This window comes from Pyxicephalus adspersus, chromosome 9 (assembly GCF_032062135.1).
Source record: "Pyxicephalus adspersus chromosome 9, UCB_Pads_2.0, whole genome shotgun sequence".
Classification (NCBI taxonomy): Eukaryota; Metazoa; Chordata; class Amphibia; order Anura; family Pyxicephalidae; genus Pyxicephalus; species Pyxicephalus adspersus.
The window spans coordinates 10140369-10162485 of NC_092866.1; the positions used below are offsets into that span (position 1 = coordinate 10140369).

General features: G+C 40.0%; 1 protein-coding gene across 2 annotated transcripts in view; it reads right to left on the reverse strand.

Annotated features, from left to right (window-relative positions):
* The window catches only part of ADAT1 (adenosine deaminase tRNA specific 1), a 22771-nt gene extending 3288 nt beyond the window's left edge, over positions 1–19483 (reverse strand). The window contains exons 1-9 of one of the 2 annotated variants that reach the window (XM_072422521.1): positions 19320–19483; positions 15699–15853; positions 14731–14787; positions 13364–13418; positions 7097–7227; positions 5765–6290; positions 5550–5689; positions 4480–4579; positions 2180–2266 (exon numbers count right to left, since the gene is read on the reverse strand). In XM_072422521.1, the coding sequence (XP_072278622.1) occupies positions 2180–2266; positions 4480–4579; positions 5550–5689; positions 5765–6290; positions 7097–7227; positions 13364–13418; positions 14731–14787; positions 15699–15853; positions 19320–19327 (1259 nt within the window). In that variant the 5' untranslated portion in view covers positions 19328–19483. Of the gene's footprint in view, positions 1–2179; positions 2267–4479; positions 4580–5549; positions 5690–5764; positions 6291–7096; positions 7228–13363; positions 13419–14730; positions 14788–15698; positions 15854–19319 lie in introns of those variants that run through there. The other variant, XM_072422522.1, reaches the window with a different exon arrangement.
* Between the last annotated feature and the right edge of the window lie 2634 nt (positions 19484–22117).

The window sequence follows — 22117 nt, forward strand, 5'->3', positions numbered from 1 at the left end:
CTGAGGATACAACAAAAGAGGTCCTGAGGATACAACAAAAGAGGTCCTGAGGATACAACAAAAGAGGTCCTGAGGATACAACAAAAGAGGTCCTGGAGATACAACACTAGAGGTCCTGGAGATGCAACACAAGACGTCCTAGAGATACAACACAAGAGGTCCTGGGGATACAACACAAGACGTCCTAGAGATACAATGCAAGAGGTCCTGGGGATACAACGCAAGAGGTCCTAGAGATACAATGCAAGAGGTCCTGGGGATACGACACTAAAGGTCCTGGGGATACAACGCAAGAGGTCCTGGGGATACAACACAAGAGGTTCTGGTTGCACACCAGAATTCCTGTATATACACCGGCTGTTCTGGACACAGAGTTTACCCAGATACATAAAGACATGATCAGTATTTAGTTTGCTAAAACACCAGATCATAAACCTTTGCCATTTGTAAATACATAATTTATTTTTTGTTTTTATTTATGTTTTTATCTTTTCTTTCCTACATATATTCCAATGATGACTGCATGGAATTGCTAAGGATTGGTTCCTGATAGTGACAACAATGCACCATGTCCGTGTATTGTGTCTTTAAAGAACCACTTGTAGTCTCCATTAGAAGCCCATGTACAGCACTGTCACCCTATAACTGAATAATGATTGTAATGGTAGGACCAGCAGGTTAAAATATAATGAAAGCTGCAGATCTAAAAATATTGATTTCAGAAATTTTCTTCTCATGTTTAAGGATACGTGTGATTAGTGAATATATATATATATATACACATATATATATATATATACATACCCAGTGTTCTCCCCAGCTACTTTTAGCCAGGCGCACCACCCAGCATTTTTCAGTAACCACTTAGCTGCTTTTGGGTGGTTATTGAAAAGTTGGGTCACAATACAGGAACTGCCACCCACCTACAGCTTCTTCCCAACCAGCTTAAAAATATATATACCATTTTAAAGAAAACAATTCCATTTATCTTGCATTCCAGTATTATAATCGGATATCATAAATAAACCATATTAGGTGGATACAGCAGATGTTGGGTAAATCCTGCCAGCTTCTGACATAATGGCAGGTTATATGAGGCCTGGTGTGGATCACGAGCCAGCTAGAGGCTCCCAGCCTTTATGCTTTGGGTACATATTGCAGTTCAAAAATACGACATAAGACATCTTTATAATCCACCCATTTCGCAGAATGGGTAAAGTAACTTGTACACATGTAACCATGGCCAAGTTGTTGCACCCTTTGAGATTAGAACTAGGCAGCCGATCACATTGGCTGGAAAACAAAAGAGCCGCTATGTATGTCGTAGCTGGCGGGTCACAATAACAGACTTTATTCCATGCACCCTGTCCTGAATAATTACATCCATATGATTTACTGTACACGTACAAAAAAAGTCATCACAATATACACTATTCAAGAAAGACACTGCGTTTAAAGCTGAACTCCAGACAGATACAAATATATTGATTAATGAGGCTCTGGTAACATTAAAGCTGCTCTCCACATTTATATAAGACTATCTTGATTTATTGATTAAGTTGATCATTATTGATATTGATTAGGTTGATCATATCACCCCTTAAAAAGGGATAAAAAATTCAGTTCAGTTAATCTCTCCTCGTAGCGGAGCGCCTCCATTCCTTATCATAGTTTAGTTGCCCTTCCCTGAACTCTTCCCATAGTTCCATTTTCTTTATTATCCCTTTGGTGGTTATCAGAGATTTTCTGATGAAATCAATAAGATTGGGAGGCATACAGTGGTGCACGGAGCACATCTGGTATAACAGGGCTAAAGCACAACAGGCAAAGATGAATAATAATTATTATTGTTGATATGCAGCCAGCTGGTGGGGCTTTTGTAATGCTCTGTGAAATACTAGTGCTTTGAGACTTTATGTAAATTGTATACACCTATTTTCTACAATAAAAACATATTGAACCATAAGAGTGCTCTAGGCTTTTCAGCAGTTTAAGTTGTGTTCATTGAATCATATGCAGCTTTCCAGAAAAAATACCCAATACCAAATATTCTAGAGTCCCGATAATTTACAAATCAACTATATCCAATACAAGTTGACCTGGCCGTATCTTCAGTATTTTAAGGTCTGCTTGAAAAGATTACTGCAGAGAGGAATGTAGGGAATGCAGAATGTCTCACCTGAGTGACTCTGGAAGCTGCTCCTCGGACAGGCTCTCTACCAGATTCAGGAATGTGTGAAATAGCTCCACTTTGCAGATCCGAGACCTGTGCAAACAGACAGACACCAGTTATAAGTACCTACCAATCTCCAGTACCACCCAAGCATGACAATAATTATAATATTATTATTACACAGTATTTATATAACGCCAACAAATTACGGAGCGCTGTACAACGTCCAAAGTCATGTCACTAGCTGACCCTTAAAGGAGCTCACAATCCAATGTCTCTACCATAGTCATAGGTCATTACCACAGTCTAAAGTCAATTTTGGGGGGAAGCCAATTAACCTAATTGCACGTTTTTATAATATTATACAGGAACAACACTGGCTTTGTACAGGCTTATTTGTGATGATCAGTGTTAGAAAAGATCTTCTTCTTCATTTTAGATAAATAAGTAATAATAGAATACAAGTATAGGTTATGAATTTTCATATCTGGCCTGCACGCAATAACTTACTAAAAACACACCACAGTGATTTCCCCTTAGAAGGAAAGTTCATTATTCACAGTGAACCCTTATTCTCCACGCTGGGTTATTCAATCTGATATACTGAGGACATTTTGTAGCAAAAATGAATCACTGTGAGCAACAGCCCCAGGTGAGTATTGCAGCTAGAGGTGCTTTTTAAAAAAAATTATAACAAATTTGCAGGCCGGGGCTGCTACAGCAGACCACTTTTTCCGAAAATGCTTGTCATGTGGCTGTCAGGTTAGTGTTTCAGATTCAGTATGTTCTGGGGTCATCAACTAGGGACAAATACAGCAATAAAAAATCTTGACATTTCCTTTTCAGCTAGAATTTGTTGCAGCACAGTGGCTCAGTGGTTAGCACTCCTTTGCAGCATATCTCAGGCATGAGACTTTCTGCATGGAGTTTGCAGGTTTCGGTTTCTTCCGAGTATTCTAGTTTGCTTCAACATTCCAAAAACATGCAGTTAGGTTAATTGGCTTCACCCCAAAATTGGCCTTAAACTGCGGTAATGACTATGGTAGGGACAATTAGATTGTGAGCTCCTCTGAGGGACATGGCTATGGACTTTGTACAGCGCTGCCTAATATGTTATCACTATTTAAACACAAAATAATAATAACAAAAGTCCCCATATTTCATTTTTGGTAAGTTTATTTTAAAGTGGAAGTGACAATCTCCTGTGTACCCCATAACACTCAGTAGCTCATTCTCCTCTTTTATAGGTGCACCTTTAAGGTCACAATTTACAATAATTATACAATTAGAACATAAATGTGACTGCATGACAGCTGAAAGAATACAGATAGATAGATAGCCTCTTCTATATTACCAGGACCTTTGTTCTGTAATGTGTTTAATATCTGCAGATGTTCAGCGTTCTGAGCTGTGTGCAGGTCATTTCAAAATTCTTCTTCTCATTGCATATTCATGGCCTGGAGCTATGGTGGTTCAGCTCATGTTTCATGTACAGAAGGCACCTGGATGAACCAATCTCAGTTTTAATGCTGGCAGGGAATTAATAAATATATCTATTTAGAGGGATGTCAGGGTATGCACAGCGTTCCTGGATGCTAAGCAATGTAAGCTTCTCACCATCGATAGAGGACAGATTAACCTTACGAGACCAGATAAGACACTGACAGAAATGTGATCTGCACTGTGTGTTCCATCAATGCTGAAAAGTTGGGGAACTTTGAGACATGTGAGATTATCAAAGCTTGCAGAACTTTTGTCTGAGCTCACCTGTCAATCATTCTGGATTTAAGGGCACAGAACAGAGACTGACAGCTAAGGGAACTGTGGCTACCACTCGTATTAATATTTATGGGGATTATAAGATGAAGAAGAAGCAGGGAGTTTGAATAATGGAACACCAGCCCAAATTTTATTACAATATTTAGTTCTAGGGATGCAGGGTGAGCTGGAGATACAACATGAAATTATCTAAAGCAGGATGAGTAGCATAACCAACATCCAATGACCCTCACTAAAAAGAACCCACCTGATTCCATAGGACATTTTCCATTTTTCTGCATAATAAAACATGCAATATAAATAAATAGATTTGGAAATATGTTTTGTCCCTGATATGTTTAAGTTTTGGCCTCCTAAGTAAATAACCATGATATTATTTTTAAAGGAAATTGAAGCATTTTCAGTGAACCTAAACTCTACCCAGATTTTGAATAGTATAGGGGAAGGTTAGAATTAGTCACCAATAGGCATGGTTTAGAAGAAGAGTGGAATGTTTGTTAGAAGGAAATAAATGATATGATTCATACCTGGACTGTGGGGTTCCAATGGCTTTCTTTGTTGTTCCTTGTCTGTAGCCATTAGCGGTGACGTCTAGAGGCTGCTGTGGCACTGAACTCCAGCTAATAGCTGTAAATTAGGTATAAAAGCATTAGACGTTTGTAGTAACGGTGTGCATATTCCCAACACTAGTACTCACAGACGAATCCTAATAAACCTGCTGACAAAATATGCTCCATCTGTTTCTAAATCTCATAGCAGAGAAATCCAATCTACAATCTGAGGGCTTTGGGTCCTTTTAAAGTCATCTGAATGAGGATAAGATCATAAAAAATATTGAAATAAGAGTTTTTAAGGTCATAGGTACCCCTGGCCCACATTGCTCAGGACCTGATAGAATATTTAGACACCAAGCATTGCACTCAGATGGCAGCAGAGGAGATGTATATTCTTTACTATGCAGAAGGTAAGTGATTTGTAGGTAAGTTTTTGGAGTGGAGAAGAAACAAGACATTACCATTCTCTTTAAAGGAAACCTAGGCCTTGCCCATCCACAGCAACACAACAGGTCTGCTTTAAGGGGAAAATGGTACCTTGCCCATATGGGACAAAGTGTCGGTGTCTGCCTAAAAGAACCCCAGTAATATCCTCCAAAATGTTTTCAAGCTGGGTGGGAAGAAGCTGTAGGCGGGTGGTGGCCCCTGTATTGTGACCCAACTTTTCGGTAACCGCCCAAAAAAAGCCAGGTGGTTACTGAAATGTGCTAGGTGGTGCGCACAGGTAAATAGAGCTGGGGAGAACATTGGGACCCCAAACCCACTTACACTCACCAACAACCCCCTCCTCTTCTTCCACTGCCTAGCCAAAACAAAATACCATCTGGGAATGGTGAAGCATGTGATACTACTTTAGACTAGTAATGTCCCATGACAGAGGGGGTTATTTAGCTGCCCCCCATACCCTCTCACACCAACTGACATTTGGTATTACTTTGTGACCTTGGCAGAAGGAAAAGCAGCAGAGAATTACAAAGCCAGCATATTACCAAAAGTGCACAGTACAAATTTTAAGTTCAAAAACTGACAACTGTTGGTCTCACCTGCCCCACAAGGAACCAGTTTTCTTGTGTCATTTTCTTTCTTCAGAGCTTCCCTCCCATGATTGAACTGTAAGTGTGACTGTCTGATCTCCATTTTATGCACCGTAAATCCTTCTGGAAGAGCCGTGACCTTTGCGCACCTGCAGGTTAGAAGATTCATTACTCTCTATGCCATGTGTTGTCCACAACAAAGCACAAATGTACCATACATATACCTGCTGTGCAGAGCCCTCTTCATAGACTCCAAGCTAAATGGACACTTTCCAACCACAAGCGCTGCAAAGTAGATCGGATGCTGAAGGAAATGCATAAGCAGTGCCCCCTGGCAGCCAAGCACGTTCCATCGAGCCATCTTGTCGCTGCAGGACATGGACAGGGTACGGTCCCCACGGCCTGGTTTGACACGGAGTACCCCTACAGTGTGGTAGTCCACCCCAGCCTTGTGACTATCCTGGGTTTCCCCAGGCACACACTTAGCTCCTGTCCTGTGGATATCCTGCACTTCAGGTGTGGTACCACTGTCCTCTGTCTTATTTTCATCCTGGTTATGTGACTCTGCTCTACTCTCTCCTCCATCTTGTTTCACTTTTTTGGGACTCAAGGAATAATCACAGTCTTCTCTCTTCCTCTTGCACCCTGGATTCATAGCGTTAGTGACTTGTGACATTTTCCCTGACACAGTGGTAGTGGGGCAGAGTTGGTCTTCTGGGGCACTCATGGGGATTATAGAAGCGTCACCACCTGGTGAGAAAAGTTAACATATCAAATAAACAAGAATGGTGGATGGGATCCTGTTGATGCTGTAAATGATGCCCAGTTCATAGACATCAAGCAGTAACAGAAATTTAGGCACTCTCACCTACCTTCAAAATGGAGTAGTTGTCACTAAAACTTCCTTGAAGTTACTCACTTCAAAGGCAGGACGAGAAGTAAATAAATCTATCCAACAGAACGAATTCCACCTCTAAATACATGCTTATCAATAACTCCCATTATTGCTATAAGAATCACTTTGATTCAGTTATTTTATCACAACAGAAAAAGCCTTCAGCTGGACACTACCAATTATTGGGTAGCAGGGTGGCTCAGTGGTTAGCACTCTAGCCTTTGCAGCACTAGGTCGCAGGTTTGAATCTCCAGGACACTATCTGCATGCCATTTGCAGGTTCTCCTGTGTTTGCGTGGGTTTCCCTCTGTGTACTCCGGTTTCCTTCCACATTCTGCCTTCCCCAAAAAACTGACCTTAGACTGTATTAAAGACATATGACTATGGTAGGGGCATTAGATTGTGAGCTTCTTTCAGGGACAGCTAGTGACATAACTATGGGCTTTGTGCAGCGCTGCGTTATATGTTGGCTCTATATAAACACTAGTTCATAATAATTGACTTGACTCACCAACTGTTAGGGGTAAATAATAAACATTCATAGGCAACATTTTATATTTAGCTGATTTCAAAATATGTATTTTAGTACATAATAAATGATGCATTTCCTTTAAATAAAAAAGATGTTTTCATACTGTGAGACCTCCCCTGGGACACATACATGGTGTGTGGCTTGTGAAAAAAACAAAGGAGACCCCTGCTCTCACACTCCACCTCCGGCTCCCACTTCCAGGAACAAGGATGCTGTCCTGAGTCTTCGTCAGCGCCAGGGAAAGCTGATGGAGGAGGTACCTGGCCCAAGAGAGGATGATAATCCAGTTAATACTTTCTCCTGGCATAAAATACAATCTTATTAGCTGCCAACTGAAGAAATTTTACAGCCAAGAATCGTTTCTGAGGGTTGGCTGAGCGTTCTGGGCGATCATACGACTTACTGACGTCTGACTTTGACAAATGCTCAAGAGAGTAGCATTAGGGGACCACTAAACATAATGTACAAGTTTAATAGGTGTTACTACATTCAGGATCTGAAATGTTTCCATTATAATACAAGCAGGGTGGATGGCTTTTTTAAAGCTGAACAGAAACTTTTATTTAAAGCCTAATTCCAGCATTTAGAAACCAATAAATGCTCAACTCACCTAGCTGGCTATCCAAGTATTACTTACCTTAAAGAGACCCTGTCGCTGTACCATTTACTTTAACAAAACTCATTGCATGTGCATTAAATTTATTGCAGGCATGGTGCTTACCTTCATATGCCTCCATGGTGTATACATATCCAAAAGGACCAAGACAGCTGCTGGGTCCCGCCATCTTGAATGTGGCTTCCTAGCCCCAGATGGCTCACACTTGTCACTCAATGACACTTTATAACTGTGTTTCTCAACCAGGGCTCCTCCAGAGTTTGCTGGGGGTTCCAGCAATGAGCAGTTTGCCCCTCTCAGGTCAATTAAAGTGACACAATGATCTTGTTGGTTATCTTTATCAGCGGTCGCCAACCTTTTTGGTCCCGCGGACCACCAAAATTACCAGCTCCTGACCGCACATCCGCGGGGAGACGGTTGTCAATTAAAGGGGAGGATATAGTGACGTCATTAGACATAACCCTGCCCACTCTGCTAGATCGCAGATCTGAGGCAGGTTGTGTTGTGAAACACAGCCTGCCCACTTCCCTGAGTCAGAGATTTGCATGGGGGACATGGTCCGCTGCTCTGGCTGGTGCGTCCCCCCTTGAGGGGTCTTTCTCCTGACCCCACTCGGGGGTGCACCGACCAGAGCAGCAGACCGCCAAAATCTTCTCCCTGACCACCAGTGGTCCACAGACCACCATTTGGAGGTCGCTGATCTACATGATGATATTCTTCCCTATCGCCAGCAATGTAAGAGACTGTGAGCTCAGATATAGTAATTATAGCACAGGTTCCCTGAAGACCTAAATGTTACTTTAAGGGTCCCTCCATGGTTGAGCAGGGCTGCTTTATAATATTTAGCTTTGCTCCTCTCAGAGCAGATACATAAAATTTTGATTACTGAGGGGAAAGGCAGAGAAGCTTGGCCAGCACAGACAGTAATTAGACACAATTAGAAGGAAGAAGAAGTCAAATATTCTAGCAAATATATAGGCACATTGAAAGTCAATAAAATAAATTCTGAAAAAAATATACTGCATATAAGCAGTAGTTTTCTGTAACATGCATAGCCTATAACCTCCAATTTTTCAAGTTAGAGTCAAGTTAGGTTGTAGACCCTCTCTACAACCACAAAAACTACAGATTTGTGAATTATTGCAGGAAAAGTTTGTCACTGAAGTTTAGGAAGGCCAGAAGGCTTCACCAGAATGGAAATCCTATCCTTAAGATTTAGCAACTCAGATGACATTGAAATGAGAGACAATAATATACAATATTTATATAGCGGGAACGCTTTACAAAGTCTAAAATGATGTCACAAGCTGTCCCTCAAAGGGACTCACTATCTAATGTCCCTACCTGAGTCATTTGTCATTATTACAGTCTAAGGTCAATTTTGGGGGGAAACCAATTAACCTAACTGCATGTTTTTGGAATGTGGGAGGAAACCGAAGTATCCGGAGGAAACCCACACAAACACGGAGAAAACCTGCAAACTCCATGCACAGTGTCCTGGCCAAGATTCAAACCTGAGATCTAGCGCTGCAAAGGCCGGAGTGCTAACCACTGAGCCATCATGCTGCGGAGAAATGTTTCAGAAGACTGGTCATCACAAGCAGACATGGTGGGGAGAAGGATTAGCAGGACCATGTATTATGGTAAGCAATACTCTGTTATCCCATCACATTGACAAGGTAACCACTGGATCCTTCATCTGTTGACTGGTGGGACGAGAAAACTTTTTGATAATTTATTACCTGCCAAGAGTTAAGCTTTAATATTAGGAAGCTTTGCAGACAATTGCAATGCCACAGTGAACAATTCCATAATAACCAGATCAAAGGCCTGTACAGGCAGAAGTGAGACAAACAATACCAGACACAACATCGATCACTTTACTGAGCTGCATTCGTTATTCTTTTTCTTAAAGGGGCTTATTGTCAGGTTAAAAATAAATGTCAAAATATTGTCACCGATGTCCCAAAGGCAGGCTGGGAAAATGGGCTGAGTGTAGCGATGTTACTATGTGCAGCCTCTCAAGAATGTGACAATGACACGCAGCAATCAAACCTAACAAACACAGAATGCATCTTCCCTGTCTCCTGGTCAGCTTGAAATTCCTTAACTTCAATGTGTGAATTGTCCCTTCAAAGGTTTCTTGTAGAGGTGTCACCTGCACACCAGAGAAATGCCGGGGTCATGATCGCAAACAAGGCTTTGGGAACAGAATTCATTTACCAAGGTGTAAGTAGAGGGTGACTTGCTAAAAGCAAACCTTGTTAGAAATAAATTCCCAGCCCTGTGCTTGGTACCCTCTGGTGCCTGTAATTAAAATTATTTTTAATAAACAGGATTTATATAGCGCCAACATATGACGCAGCGCTGTACATTAAATAGGGGTTGCAAATGACAGACAGATACAAACAGTGACACAGGAGGAGGAGAGGACCCTGCCCCGAAGAGCTTACACTCTAGGAGGAGGGGGAAGTATCACACAATAATCTCCTATGGGTGCGGGAATTATATTATTGAGATGGGGGTCCTATTGCCAGGTAGTCACATGATGGTTTTGCAGTGTGCCATTCAGTGTTTAATTGTCAATTATACTAAGGATTTTTTTTACCTCTTTACTGACATTTCAGAGCAGACCTGTAACCTGTTCTGATTACTTACCCTACTTAGAATGAATGAATAGTCATTTACCGTGTAAAATATTCTGTTTCTGCTCTGGCTTTTCCCAATTGAAATGGGCACAGAGCATAGTAGGCATACAGGAATGAAGGTTTAATCATTGAGGATCTCACTTTGCGCATGCATGAGTTTAGGCACCACATCACCAGGGAACTTATCACACATGCTAATACCGGGCACTAAATCTTGCACATGCGCAGGGGATGTTCCGAGTTTTGCATATTTGAACACAACTCCCATTCCCAATTACAAGGCACCCAATCGCGTTCATATGCTCATTGATTTGATCTTGACATCAGCCTCCTTTAGTCGCTTGTACTGCAATAGTGTAAGGCTTCATGCGCATGTAAAATGTGAGTTGCTGGAAACAATCCCCCATGATTATTTCCAGTGGCAGATGAACAAATGAGCACTGTACTGTGACCTTTCCTCCTCCTGTGTCACTGTCTGTATCTGTCTGTCACTTGCAACCCCTATTTCATGTACAGCACTGTGGAATATGTTGGCGCTATATAAATACTGGTTATTAATAATAATAGTGTAACGTTGTTCCTGTACTGTCCAATCGGCCAGCTGGAGGTCAGTTTTTGACCAAGCTGTGCTCCTACACAGATTTGGCCATGCTGTCACACGGGGCTGGCATAACTTACCAGACTGGCCAAACAGAGTTAAAAATTATTTGGCTTTAAATTACTGTCTCCCTCTCTACATGTTTGGTATGATGTGGTCTGAGCTACCCATACTGGTCTGGAAGGAAGAGTATAATAGCTAAAACTTACTCAAAGAGGGTTATATATGAAATCAGACAAACAATAAAACACAAGGATTTGCATGAATGGGCTACCAACACATGGTAAAGGACAATAAAAAAAACACACAAGCCTTTTATTTTCACTGTAGGTCACCACATTGTATGGCCCTGGGTGCACTGCCATGCTACACTACACCCGGGCATTGCAGAAAATGATCAATATAAATGCTTAATTGTAAGTAATATGAATTAATTAAAGGTATTAATGTCACCAATCAGAAAGATGCTTTCCCAAAGTAAAAATGTCAGAATCATATGAAAGATGGCATGCACAATGCAGAATTTTGATTGTTGACCTAAAATTAGCATTGACATATTGTCAATTTTATAATAAATTCTTTATAGAAGGCAGGGGTATTCCAATAAAATATTTAAAATAAAATATTTCATGGCCTAGATCTGCAGGTTTATAGCACAGATATGGACTTAAAGGTTTTTTTTTTTTTTTTTTTACCAGATTTCATACAGGTACTTTAGGCTTGTAAGCGCCCATCAATGCCAGATATAAACCTCAGGGGTCAGTTATGGTTTTGCATATGAAGAAACCAAAAAGCAGAACTCAGCTAGGTTTTCATAAATGAAAATACCTCTCGGACCCATGATCGATTCATGGCAATCTGGGAACCATGGATTACATATTGCAATCCTGGCCTTTCACCGGAGGTGCTGACCAGACTGTGAGTGAATAACCTGCCATGTATGTCCTAAATTTGGACTGCCTCTGGAACCCTCACTTCTCCTGAGTATCTGTCCCCTTTCCTACCATGCATCTCTCGTGTCTGTCTGTTCCCCTTGTCACTGTTGTTTTAATGATACGGGGTCAGCCCCTGAGCTGTCTTATTCTAGCTTTAGTCCCAAACTTTATCGCTGTAAAGCCAGGAATAATGCAATCTTTTTTATTCAGGACTGCTTCATAATCCTGATGGATGCTCCTTCACATGGAACGATATGGACCTCGCCATTGGTAGCACCGTGGTGGGCCAGTCACCAGCTTGTTACCCCTTGAGCTCCATGTAATTGTAAACTCCCTTCTATACCTATTGATCTGTATGCTTTACTTTGTTATTGTAATGGCTGTTATAATCAATAAAGACCGTTGTTAAAGAAAATACCTTTCAGTTTAGGAATTGAAACTGCAGTTTAGCAGCACAAAAGGGATTTCCATTTGGTTTTGTTCACAGGTTATACATAAGATGCTCTCTCTTTTGTTAACAGGTTATTTGTTTACATCAAGAAATACAAAAGAATAGATGGGCCCTATAATGACAGGCTTAACCAGTATTTTTAGTTTTCTAAAACTTTACTCTGCACCATTCAGTTGTACTATGTCTATTCTAGTAGAACAGTGTCACCTTCTGGTGACAGAAGGTATTACTTTCATTCCCAAAAAAGAAAAAAAAAACTACTAATGGTTCGATAAAACAAAGTAAAGAAGTAAAAAGTAAATAACTGTACTTTTAACCTACTCAAGAAAAAAGATCAAATAACTTTTAATGTCATTTTAAAAGTTGTGTAGCTTTCATTGAAAGAATGCCATATGTTGCTTATGACCAGCCTGGCTGCCTTGGCATCCAACGGCCGAATGCAAGCAACTCAATGCAACAGCAAGACATCAAAGAGAAGGTTGCTATGACCTGCACCATATACAAAAGTACCAGCTTTCTTAATATGCTTAGTCTTGCATATCATTATGGTGAAGAAGTGTAGAAAAGATAAAATGAGTAGGTGCATCTGCAAGGGCCAGCAATAAACTGAACCAGAAAAAAAGTTTCACATTATAATTAAACTTCAGGCTAAGAGATTTAAAAATTAAATTAAGAAGCAGTTTTACCTGCTTAAGGATTTGGATTTCTGTTCTGTACTATCCAGTATTAAGGTTTAGCTCTGCTATATCCAAGAAGGAAGGAAGGAAGAAAGGAGACCGGATTTTGCCCTGCTGATTTAAGGTAATCCTTAAGGTTTTGCACCTTTTACAGGCTGTGCCTGAACAATGAAAAGAGAAGCAGCAGACTGATTAATTTATATCTGCCTGGAATTCAGCTTTAAGTTCCCTGGTGTTTTCATTGTACAGCAACATCAAAAAGCCAACCGAGTGAACAAACTTCTACCTGTGCACACTCTACAATTTTACAATAATAATCGCAGTATATAAGCAACCTATGTAATGGCGTAAGAAAGTACCCCAGCTCTGATCATCAAGAGCCATTCCCCATAATTCAGCTCTATAATACAGGACATTACGTTCCAGCAGGCTAGCAACAAATTACAGGGATGGACTGAATGGAATGTCTACCTCTGAAAACTCCGCTTTGCAATTATCTCTGCATGGCTGTCCTGGAGAATATCACCTGGAAATGATGGAAAAAAAGGTCATAAAAGGACATCAGACTTAAAGTGATCACGTCATTTACAAAGCAAAAATCACCTCCAAAAATCATTAAGTCTTTAACTTAATCCATTATGGGTATATTCTATGTACCCCCCTCCCCCTCCTATTGTATGCTGTTACCCCACCTCCTAGATTGTAAGCTCTTCGGTGCAGGGTCTTCTCCTCCTCCTGTGTCACTGTCTGTATCTGTCTGTCATTTACAACCCTTATTTAATGTACAGCGCTGCGTAATATGTTGGGGCTAAAAAAATATTGTTTATAAATATTAATATTAACACAGCGACCAGTACATGTTTGTTTAGTGTAACATTCACCAACTTTACATTTAAAACAAATCAATTTTTAGGACTTTAAAGGCACGAATTAACAAACGTATCACACATTTTTTAAGTTAAAAATATAAGGAACTCTTCTCCTAAGTATTCACTTTGAGATCATTACAAATAACAAGAGGACACTAATTGTGTCTGGAGGAAAAGAAGTTTAAGCTCCAGATAAGGAAGGGATTCTTCACTGTAAGGTCTGTGAAAATGTGGAATCAGCTCCCTCAGGAATGAAAAATTGGATGATTTCTAGAAGCACAGAATATAACTGGGGATTAAGGCTTTAAAGTAAAAATAACAATGACTGTTGATCCAGGGAACATCCGATTGCCTCATGGAATCAGGAAGGAATTTTTTTCCCCTGTTGAAGCAAATTGTACCAGGGTTTTTTTGCCTTACTCTGGATCAACTATGTCTCATAGGGATTTATACCTGGGATATGTTTATTTCCCTAGTAGTCTTTTTTTTAACCTGACTTACTATGTAACTATGTAAAATAATTATAATATAATTAAAAATTTAAGAAATTGATAGCTGTTACAGAAACACTGTTTGTGCATCCAATTTCATGGTGTTTGACGCGTTTCGCAACATAGGCTTCCCCAGGACTGATGAAAGCTGAATATCTTAAATCATATAATCATAACTTAAAAATTCATGTGTGATACACTTGATAATTATTCAAAGTCCTGAAAATTAATTCGTTTTTAGCTTTATTATCAGATGCAGGTGAAAGCATACTGTTCAGTTCCAATCAGATCTTAATCTTCACATTTTTGTGATCGTGGTCAGAGGATATCCCAATGTAAGCCTACTCCAGTGAGGTGTTTTGTACATTTTACTAAAATTTCTGCTTTTTATATTTTTTATTTTTTCATAACTACAAGTTGCTCTTCTACACACACAACCCAATCACACCTGCAGTATTCATGAATTAGGGGTGCTTACCTGTTTTGCTCAGTTTTGATTGGCCAATACATTTTGTCCCAGTTCCCAATGCAACCACTGTCAGTGAAGAAATAAAGAATTATGGTGAGAAAACATAATGAAAGCTTTTAGACAGCGCACCATCAAATGGACAGTGCAAAGTAATATATAAAATTGGAGCAATGATAGTTGGACCAGATGTTGAAAGATAAATCACAGCAACCAGATTCATTGGGCCTGATTTATTAAAGCTCTCTAAGACTGGAGAGGATACACTTTCACCAGTGAAGCTGGGTGATTCAGCAAACCTAGAATGGATCTAGTCCAGGATTAAAAACTTTTGCTAGTGAATAGAAGAATATCATTCCAGGTTTGCTGGATCACCCAGCTTCACTGATGAAAGTATATCCTCTTCAGCCTTGGGGACCTTTAATAAAACAGGCCCACTGTTCTCTCATGTCTTCTGCTGTTTTTTGTACAGCAAGCCTCATTGTTAACAATTTCCTAAAAATAGGATCCCAATTAAATTAATTACCCAAGCACAATCCAGCAAGAGTTTATAAATTACGGATTTATTACAGCTCTCCAAGACTGGAGAAGATAGACTATCATGGGAAAACCTGGAACAGATATTGTCTAAGACTGAAAACATTTGCTGATAGCAAATGATTTTTAAGATATCTATTCCAGATTTGGTGCATCACTCAGGTTCACCCATTGCTTACATCAGAGCAGAGGGTTACACATTGAGGATGTCACTACAGCACTGCAATTCAACTGGTTCCACAATAAAGTATTGCATTACAAAATGTTTTCTGGTGAAACCAGGGAAGGCAAAAATTTTAGCAGATTAAATTTCAGCTTCAAGTCCAGCGACAATGGCAGCACAGCTAAAATGTCACCGTACATCACAGCTGTTGTCCACAGTAAGAAACTGAAGCAGGGTAAAACTCTGCCCCATTACTACATAATAAAGAAATGTACAATACCTTTCTTGGTGCAATCCTTCCCTTCTTCTGTCTCCACCTGTACAACAGCTGCCAGGAGCGTCCACTCTTTGCTTGTGTCTGGCTGACCTTGCTTAGGTAACTTGGTCTGGTAATAATGGTAGCACAATGCTGCAATTTCATCTGCTGTCCATGCCCTGTGTCAGCGGAGACATATGTAAGTCACATTTATAAATGCCAAAATATTACACCACCTAATAAATGCTGACTGCACCCAAAGCAGATATTTCATTATTATTATTTTATTGTTAATAAACAGGATTTATAAAGCGCCAACATTATGCAGAGCTGTACACTTAATGGAGGTTACAAATAACAGACAGATACAGTGACACAGGAGGAGGAGAGGACCCTGCCCCAAGGAGCTTACAATCTAGGAGGTAGGGGACGTATCACACAATAGGAGGGACGATATGTAGTGGTGGGTAAGAAGTGAGACAGAATAAGACGGGTAGGCAAGTTTAAAGTGATGGGTTTTTTAGGGCTCTTTAAAATGTGCACAAAATATGAGCAAGCGGAATAGGACGAGGAAGCCCATTCCAGAGAGTCGGGGCATCTCTAGAAAAGTCTTGGAACACCTGTTCTCCCAGTGTTTGTTTGGGTTTCCTACCCTATTTCAAAAAAACATGCAGATAGGTTAATTGCCCCCCCCCCCCCCAAATTAACCTTGGTCTGTAATAAACAGTGAGTTTGAAAGTTCTCCCTGTGTCTGCATGGGATTCTTCTGGGTACTCTGGTTTCCTCCTACATTCCAAAAATATCCATTTAGGTTGTCTACCCCCCAAAATTGACCTTAGACTGTGTTAAAATCATATGATTATTATAGGGATATTAGATTGTAAGCTCTTTTGAGGAACAGCTAGTGACATGACTATGGACTTTTTTTAATGGGCTGCGTAATAAGTCGGCGATATATAAATATTGTATAATAATAATAATATCTCTCACATGGGATACAGTTTTGGCTTTAAAATTACTTTGAATAATTTTTTACTACTGGAGTTTGCTGCTGTTTCCATCTGGATCACCATGCACATATTCTATTCAGTCTAAACCTTTTTTATATTTCATGAAAGTCCTGATTGTTTACAAAGAACACATTTCCTGTATATACGGCCCTTCCATAGGATGATGGAAACCACGGTGTGAATGCTAGAGCCCAGCTGGCAGACTTTAGATGAGATGGATTCTGATCCTGGACAAATGTAAATAGTTGTGTGATAACAGGGTTCTCCCCAGGCCCTTTTAGCTGGGTGCACCACCCGGCACTTTTCAGCACCCACCCGGCTGTTTTTGGGTGGTTACTGAAGAGTTTGGTCACAATACAGGGGCTGCCATCCGCCTACAATTTCTTACCACCCGGCTTAAAAAAAATTCTGGGTTGAGCACTGGATAAGCATTGACTTTTTTAACGTCAGCAGATAAGAAAATTGTAGGCCTATAATACAACCCCAGCCATCAATAAAAAAAATTAAAAAAATAATTAGTATTAAAATAAAAAATACAAAATCACCTCCACTGTGCACATATAGAAAAGGACAGTTTATGACAATGGAACGATGAAAGTCAGCGGCTCCCAATTACTGAAGCACCCCGTCATCTGTACTCCTCCCTTCTATCAATGGTCATTAAGGCTACGTACACACGTGCAATAATTATCATTGTGAACGAACAACTAACAACCGATCGTCTGATAATTGTTACCAAAAAAATGAACAATGATTGGCCAACGACGCCGATGAATGAGGAATGTCGCTGGAAATGAACAACCGTCCTGGTGGATCAATTTGAGCGACAATCGAACGCTATCTATTGTGTGTACGGTTGTTCAGTGATCGTGGATTGTTCTGTGATACACTTTCTCCTGTACACATCACTTCCTGCATCGTTCAAACGATTTTATCTAGTGTGTACATTATTGGTGGATTATATTTGAGCGATTGTAATGTGCATGATTCTGTACATGCTGAAATAAAATAATTGTGAATAATCGTTGATCGGTCGTCAATCAATTGTTTTGTATCAATTATTGCATGTGTCTATGTAGCCTTACAGGATACAACACCCTCTGGTCAAGAAAAAAATACATCAGTGAGTAGGAGCTGCTGCGTTCACTGTCACAACACCATAAGTACAGCTCAGATGTAGTGATAGCCAGGATTGACCTGTGACTGTGTCTACATATGGACAGTGATGGATGAGGGATCTGAAATTATCTTTTATTTTAATACTATTGGAAACATATTTTATGGTGGCTGGAGTTATCTTTTTGAGGCACAAAACATGATATGTACTGCTATCCTGGACTTTGTTGGAGAGATTTACCCTCACTTCCTGTCCTGATGTTACAAATCTATACAAAACTAAAAAATAATTTAAAAAAAAAATTTTTTTTTAGGCTTATTTATGAGAAATATGATAGCCTATAGATAGATAGATAGGTCTCAGAACTCATCTCCCCCCTTCAAATTCCAAATCTCCCCCTGATGTATTCCTAACTGTTAATACCACTGTTATTTGTCCCTCCCCTCAGGCACGTCTTGGTGTCACCTTTGACTCTGTCCTCTCATTTAACCCCCATATTCAGAACATTTCCAGGTCCTGTCACTTTCACCTGCGCAACATCTCCAAAATCTGCCCCTACCTGTCCCCTGAGACCACCAAACTCCTTGTACATGCTCTTATCATCTCCCGTCTGGACTACTGTAACCTCCTCCTCTCTGGTATTCCACTAACCCGACTCTCTCCTCTACAATCTATTATGAATGCTGCAGCCAGACTCATCCATCCTTCCCTCCGCTCCTCTTCCGCTGCATCTCTTTGTAGTTCTCTTCATTGGCTTCCATTTCACCTTAGAATCAAATTCATCTCCTGTGCTTTGCTTTCCAATCCCTCCACAGCTCTTGTCCCACTTACCTTCCTAAACTAATAGAACCCCCCCCCCAGCTGCTCTGTCCACTCCCCCAATGTCTTCCTCACTCATAACCTCCTCAAACGCCCGGCTCCAAGACTTTTCTAGAGCTGCCCGACTCTCTGTAATGGTCTTCCTCGTCCTATTCGGCTTGCTCCTCCTTTCTGCTCATTTAAAAGACCACTCAAAACACATTTTTCAAACTTTTCTACCCGTCTTCTTCTGTATTTTGAAACCGTCACTACTTCCCACCACTACATATCTCCCTCCTATTGTGTTAATTCCCCACCACTTAAGATTGTAAGCTCTTCAGTGCAGGGTCCTCTCCTCCTGTATCACTGTCTATATCTGTCTGTCATTTGCAATCCCTATTTAATGTACAGCACTGCTTAATATGTTGGGGCTATATAAATCCTGTTTATTATTGATAATAGATCACTGTGGGCTGTTTACTAAAGTGGTGGAGACTGCATAGTAAGCAATGTACTTTTATGCAAAGACCATTTGTAAGCCTGGGACTTGTAGTGCCTCTCGAGCTGAAAAGGTACCAGCTGTCCCTGTATGGACCAATACAAGCCAGTAATGCTAATAGTGCAAAGCAAATTTATAGAACCACTCTACAGCTACTGCCCAGACAGGCATGCTGGAGGTTGTAGTTCTACTGGTCAGTTATATCTGCTTGCTCCCATTACCCTGCCATGCTGCTCCAAGGTTTGTCGCCCTCCTGATGACGTCACTCTGACCCGCACAGTAGTTCCAAATGGCGACGTAATTCGGGAAACCAGGAGCCAGAGTTTGCTGACCTCTCAAAGCAGAAGGTTACAATGTCTACTCTACCATTATCAATGCATTTTAGCATCCCTGACATAATAAACAGAAAGCAATAGCATTGAGGCAAAGCAAGCTCCGCATTCTGGGAAATGTAGTCCCGGCGAAGGAATTAAGAATAAAAGAATGGATGCGCGAGACTACAACTCCCATAATGCATCGCACGCATGAAGGTCCCATGAGAAGCATTTAAATAGCTGATGTTCTACACATTCATAATAATATAATTAAAAATCTAAACATTTCCAATTTATACTGATTCTTTTTATTTTTAATATTCCTAATAACATGGTACTTAAGGTTGTATGAACACTGCAGTTGTCAAATTTTGATTGCTGCAATATTGAACAATGCTGATACAGAAATACATACACACCTTTCATTCATTCCCTTAAAATTATCACATCTGTATAATTGTGTATATCATCTAGGAAAAAAGCATTATTCCCTACACAAAATAAAGTTTTGTAAGATTCTTAGCAGCAGAGATGTTTATGTTGCAGGCTTTCTGTATTTATGTTAAATATATATCTTAGATTGTAAGCTCTTCAGGGCAGAGTCATTTCCTCCTCCTGTGTCTCTGTCTGTATCTGTCTGTATCTGTCTGTCATTTGCTACCTCTATTTATTGTACAGTGCTGCATCATTTATTAACCCCCTTCCTCATCTAATAAGTATGCTTTCTTGGCACAATAATGTCATTTGAAAAAGAAAATTACAGGCATGTGAAGTTTGGGTATCATATGATTGATTATCATATATTTATGAAATGATTACCGATTCCTGTACAATGTGCTTGGGCATGGCTGCTTGCATAATCTACTGTAAGAGGATGTGACAACAGAGCTCCAAGTGCAAGAATGGGGCAGGGTGTTGTCACTCTATAACAAGCAGTGCCTGAACAAGAGCATCATGGTGGAATCACCAGATGTTATCTTAATAAAACCATCAGAGATATTTATATAAAATGCAATTAAAATAATAAAGCTTTAAGGGGATTTAGATAATAAATATGTTTGATTCTGAAAAATGTAGCTGGTTTATGATGCTAATCAGTGGTAACAGCCTGCGAGGACAGCATCTGCATGGAGTTTGCAGGTTCTCCCTGTGTTAGCGTGGGTTTCCTCCCACATTCCAAAAACATGCAGTTAGGTTAATTGTCTACCCCAAGATTGACCTTAGACTGTAGTAAAGACATTAGATTGTGAGCCCCTTTGAGGGACAGCTAGTGACATAACTATGGACTTTGTACAGCTCTGCGTAATATGATGGTGCTATATAAATACTGTATAGTAATAATCTTCTAGAGATTACAAAAACAACACATTTGCTACCGGACCAGTATAATTTTGGTTTACAGTGATATCAGGGATGATTCAATATATGAATGGTCATCCCTAACTGTAATAGGTGGAAGAAGCCTCATATTCTCAAATTAGATGATCCCACAATATAAAAGTAATGCAAAATGGTAACCCAAACATCCAAATGAATTTTTTCCTGTACACTTTTTAATTTTAGGTATGAATGCTGAGCCTATATAAATGGTCAGTTATAAGGAAAAAATCTAAAGTATCTGTTACTCCAAAATCTGTGTGTTTCTGCCCCACCTTTATTCATTCAGTTTTAAGGCATTTTCAGCACCCATGATGTGAATTTGATGGAGACTCTGGGGCTGATTTACTAAAAGAATTTAGGCTGTTCACATAGAAATGTGAATTATTACCTTGCAAGTGATAATTCACTTTTCAAAGAATACACAATCATGTGCAAAAAAAAAATAAAGTGACTATGCACGATTGAATAATTAAAGTCATCAGGGCTTCATCTAATTTAGGTGAAATATCCCTTGAAAGAGGGATATTTGCTATATGAACAGCCTGAATCCCTTTAGTAAATCAATTCCACTCCTTGTGTCTGGCCTGTCAGGTCAGAGTTTACTTCACATTCAAACACCGTTCAAAAATTGGAGTTTAGACCACATGCCTATTCATAGTGACATAGTAGTAAGTCAGGTTAAAAAAAAAAAAAAAAAAAAAGACATAAGTCGATCAAGTTTAACCACATATCCCAGGTAAAACCCTTTGGACATACTTGATCCAGAGGAAGGCAAATCAAAACCCTGGTACAGGGGTTTCAACTCAAACTTTTCTCAATTTTTTGAAGATGGTTTCCTCCTTTCCACTACTGACCCTTAGAAGGACCAGGAAGGGAAAAAACTAGCAAAACACATAATATTGGGGAATATGTTTGCAGTAATACATACTAAATCACATGGAATTAGGAGGGAGGATTAAAGTGAGTGTCAAGAACAAAGAGGTGGCAGGTTTCAAATTGCAGGTACATACAAACATGAGCCTTGTAACGAAATGCCAGGACCTTTTAGATAATACATTCTGCCCCCAATCCTCCTCCAACAGAATAATTTCAGCTGGTAATGCAACCCATCACTGTAATTTGCCAATAGCAATGTATAGCGACAGAAAGGTGCAAGCTCCAAACCACCAGTACTCGAATTGTAACACTTAGAGCTCTATTTATAAAACAGGGGATGGGATATTCCCTAAAACATTCCCTTGTGGGAATATTCCAGGTCCAGGTGTTTCAATAGAAGTATCTGATTTCCACCAGGGAAAACCATTTCATTGGATGCCCTTCTAAGA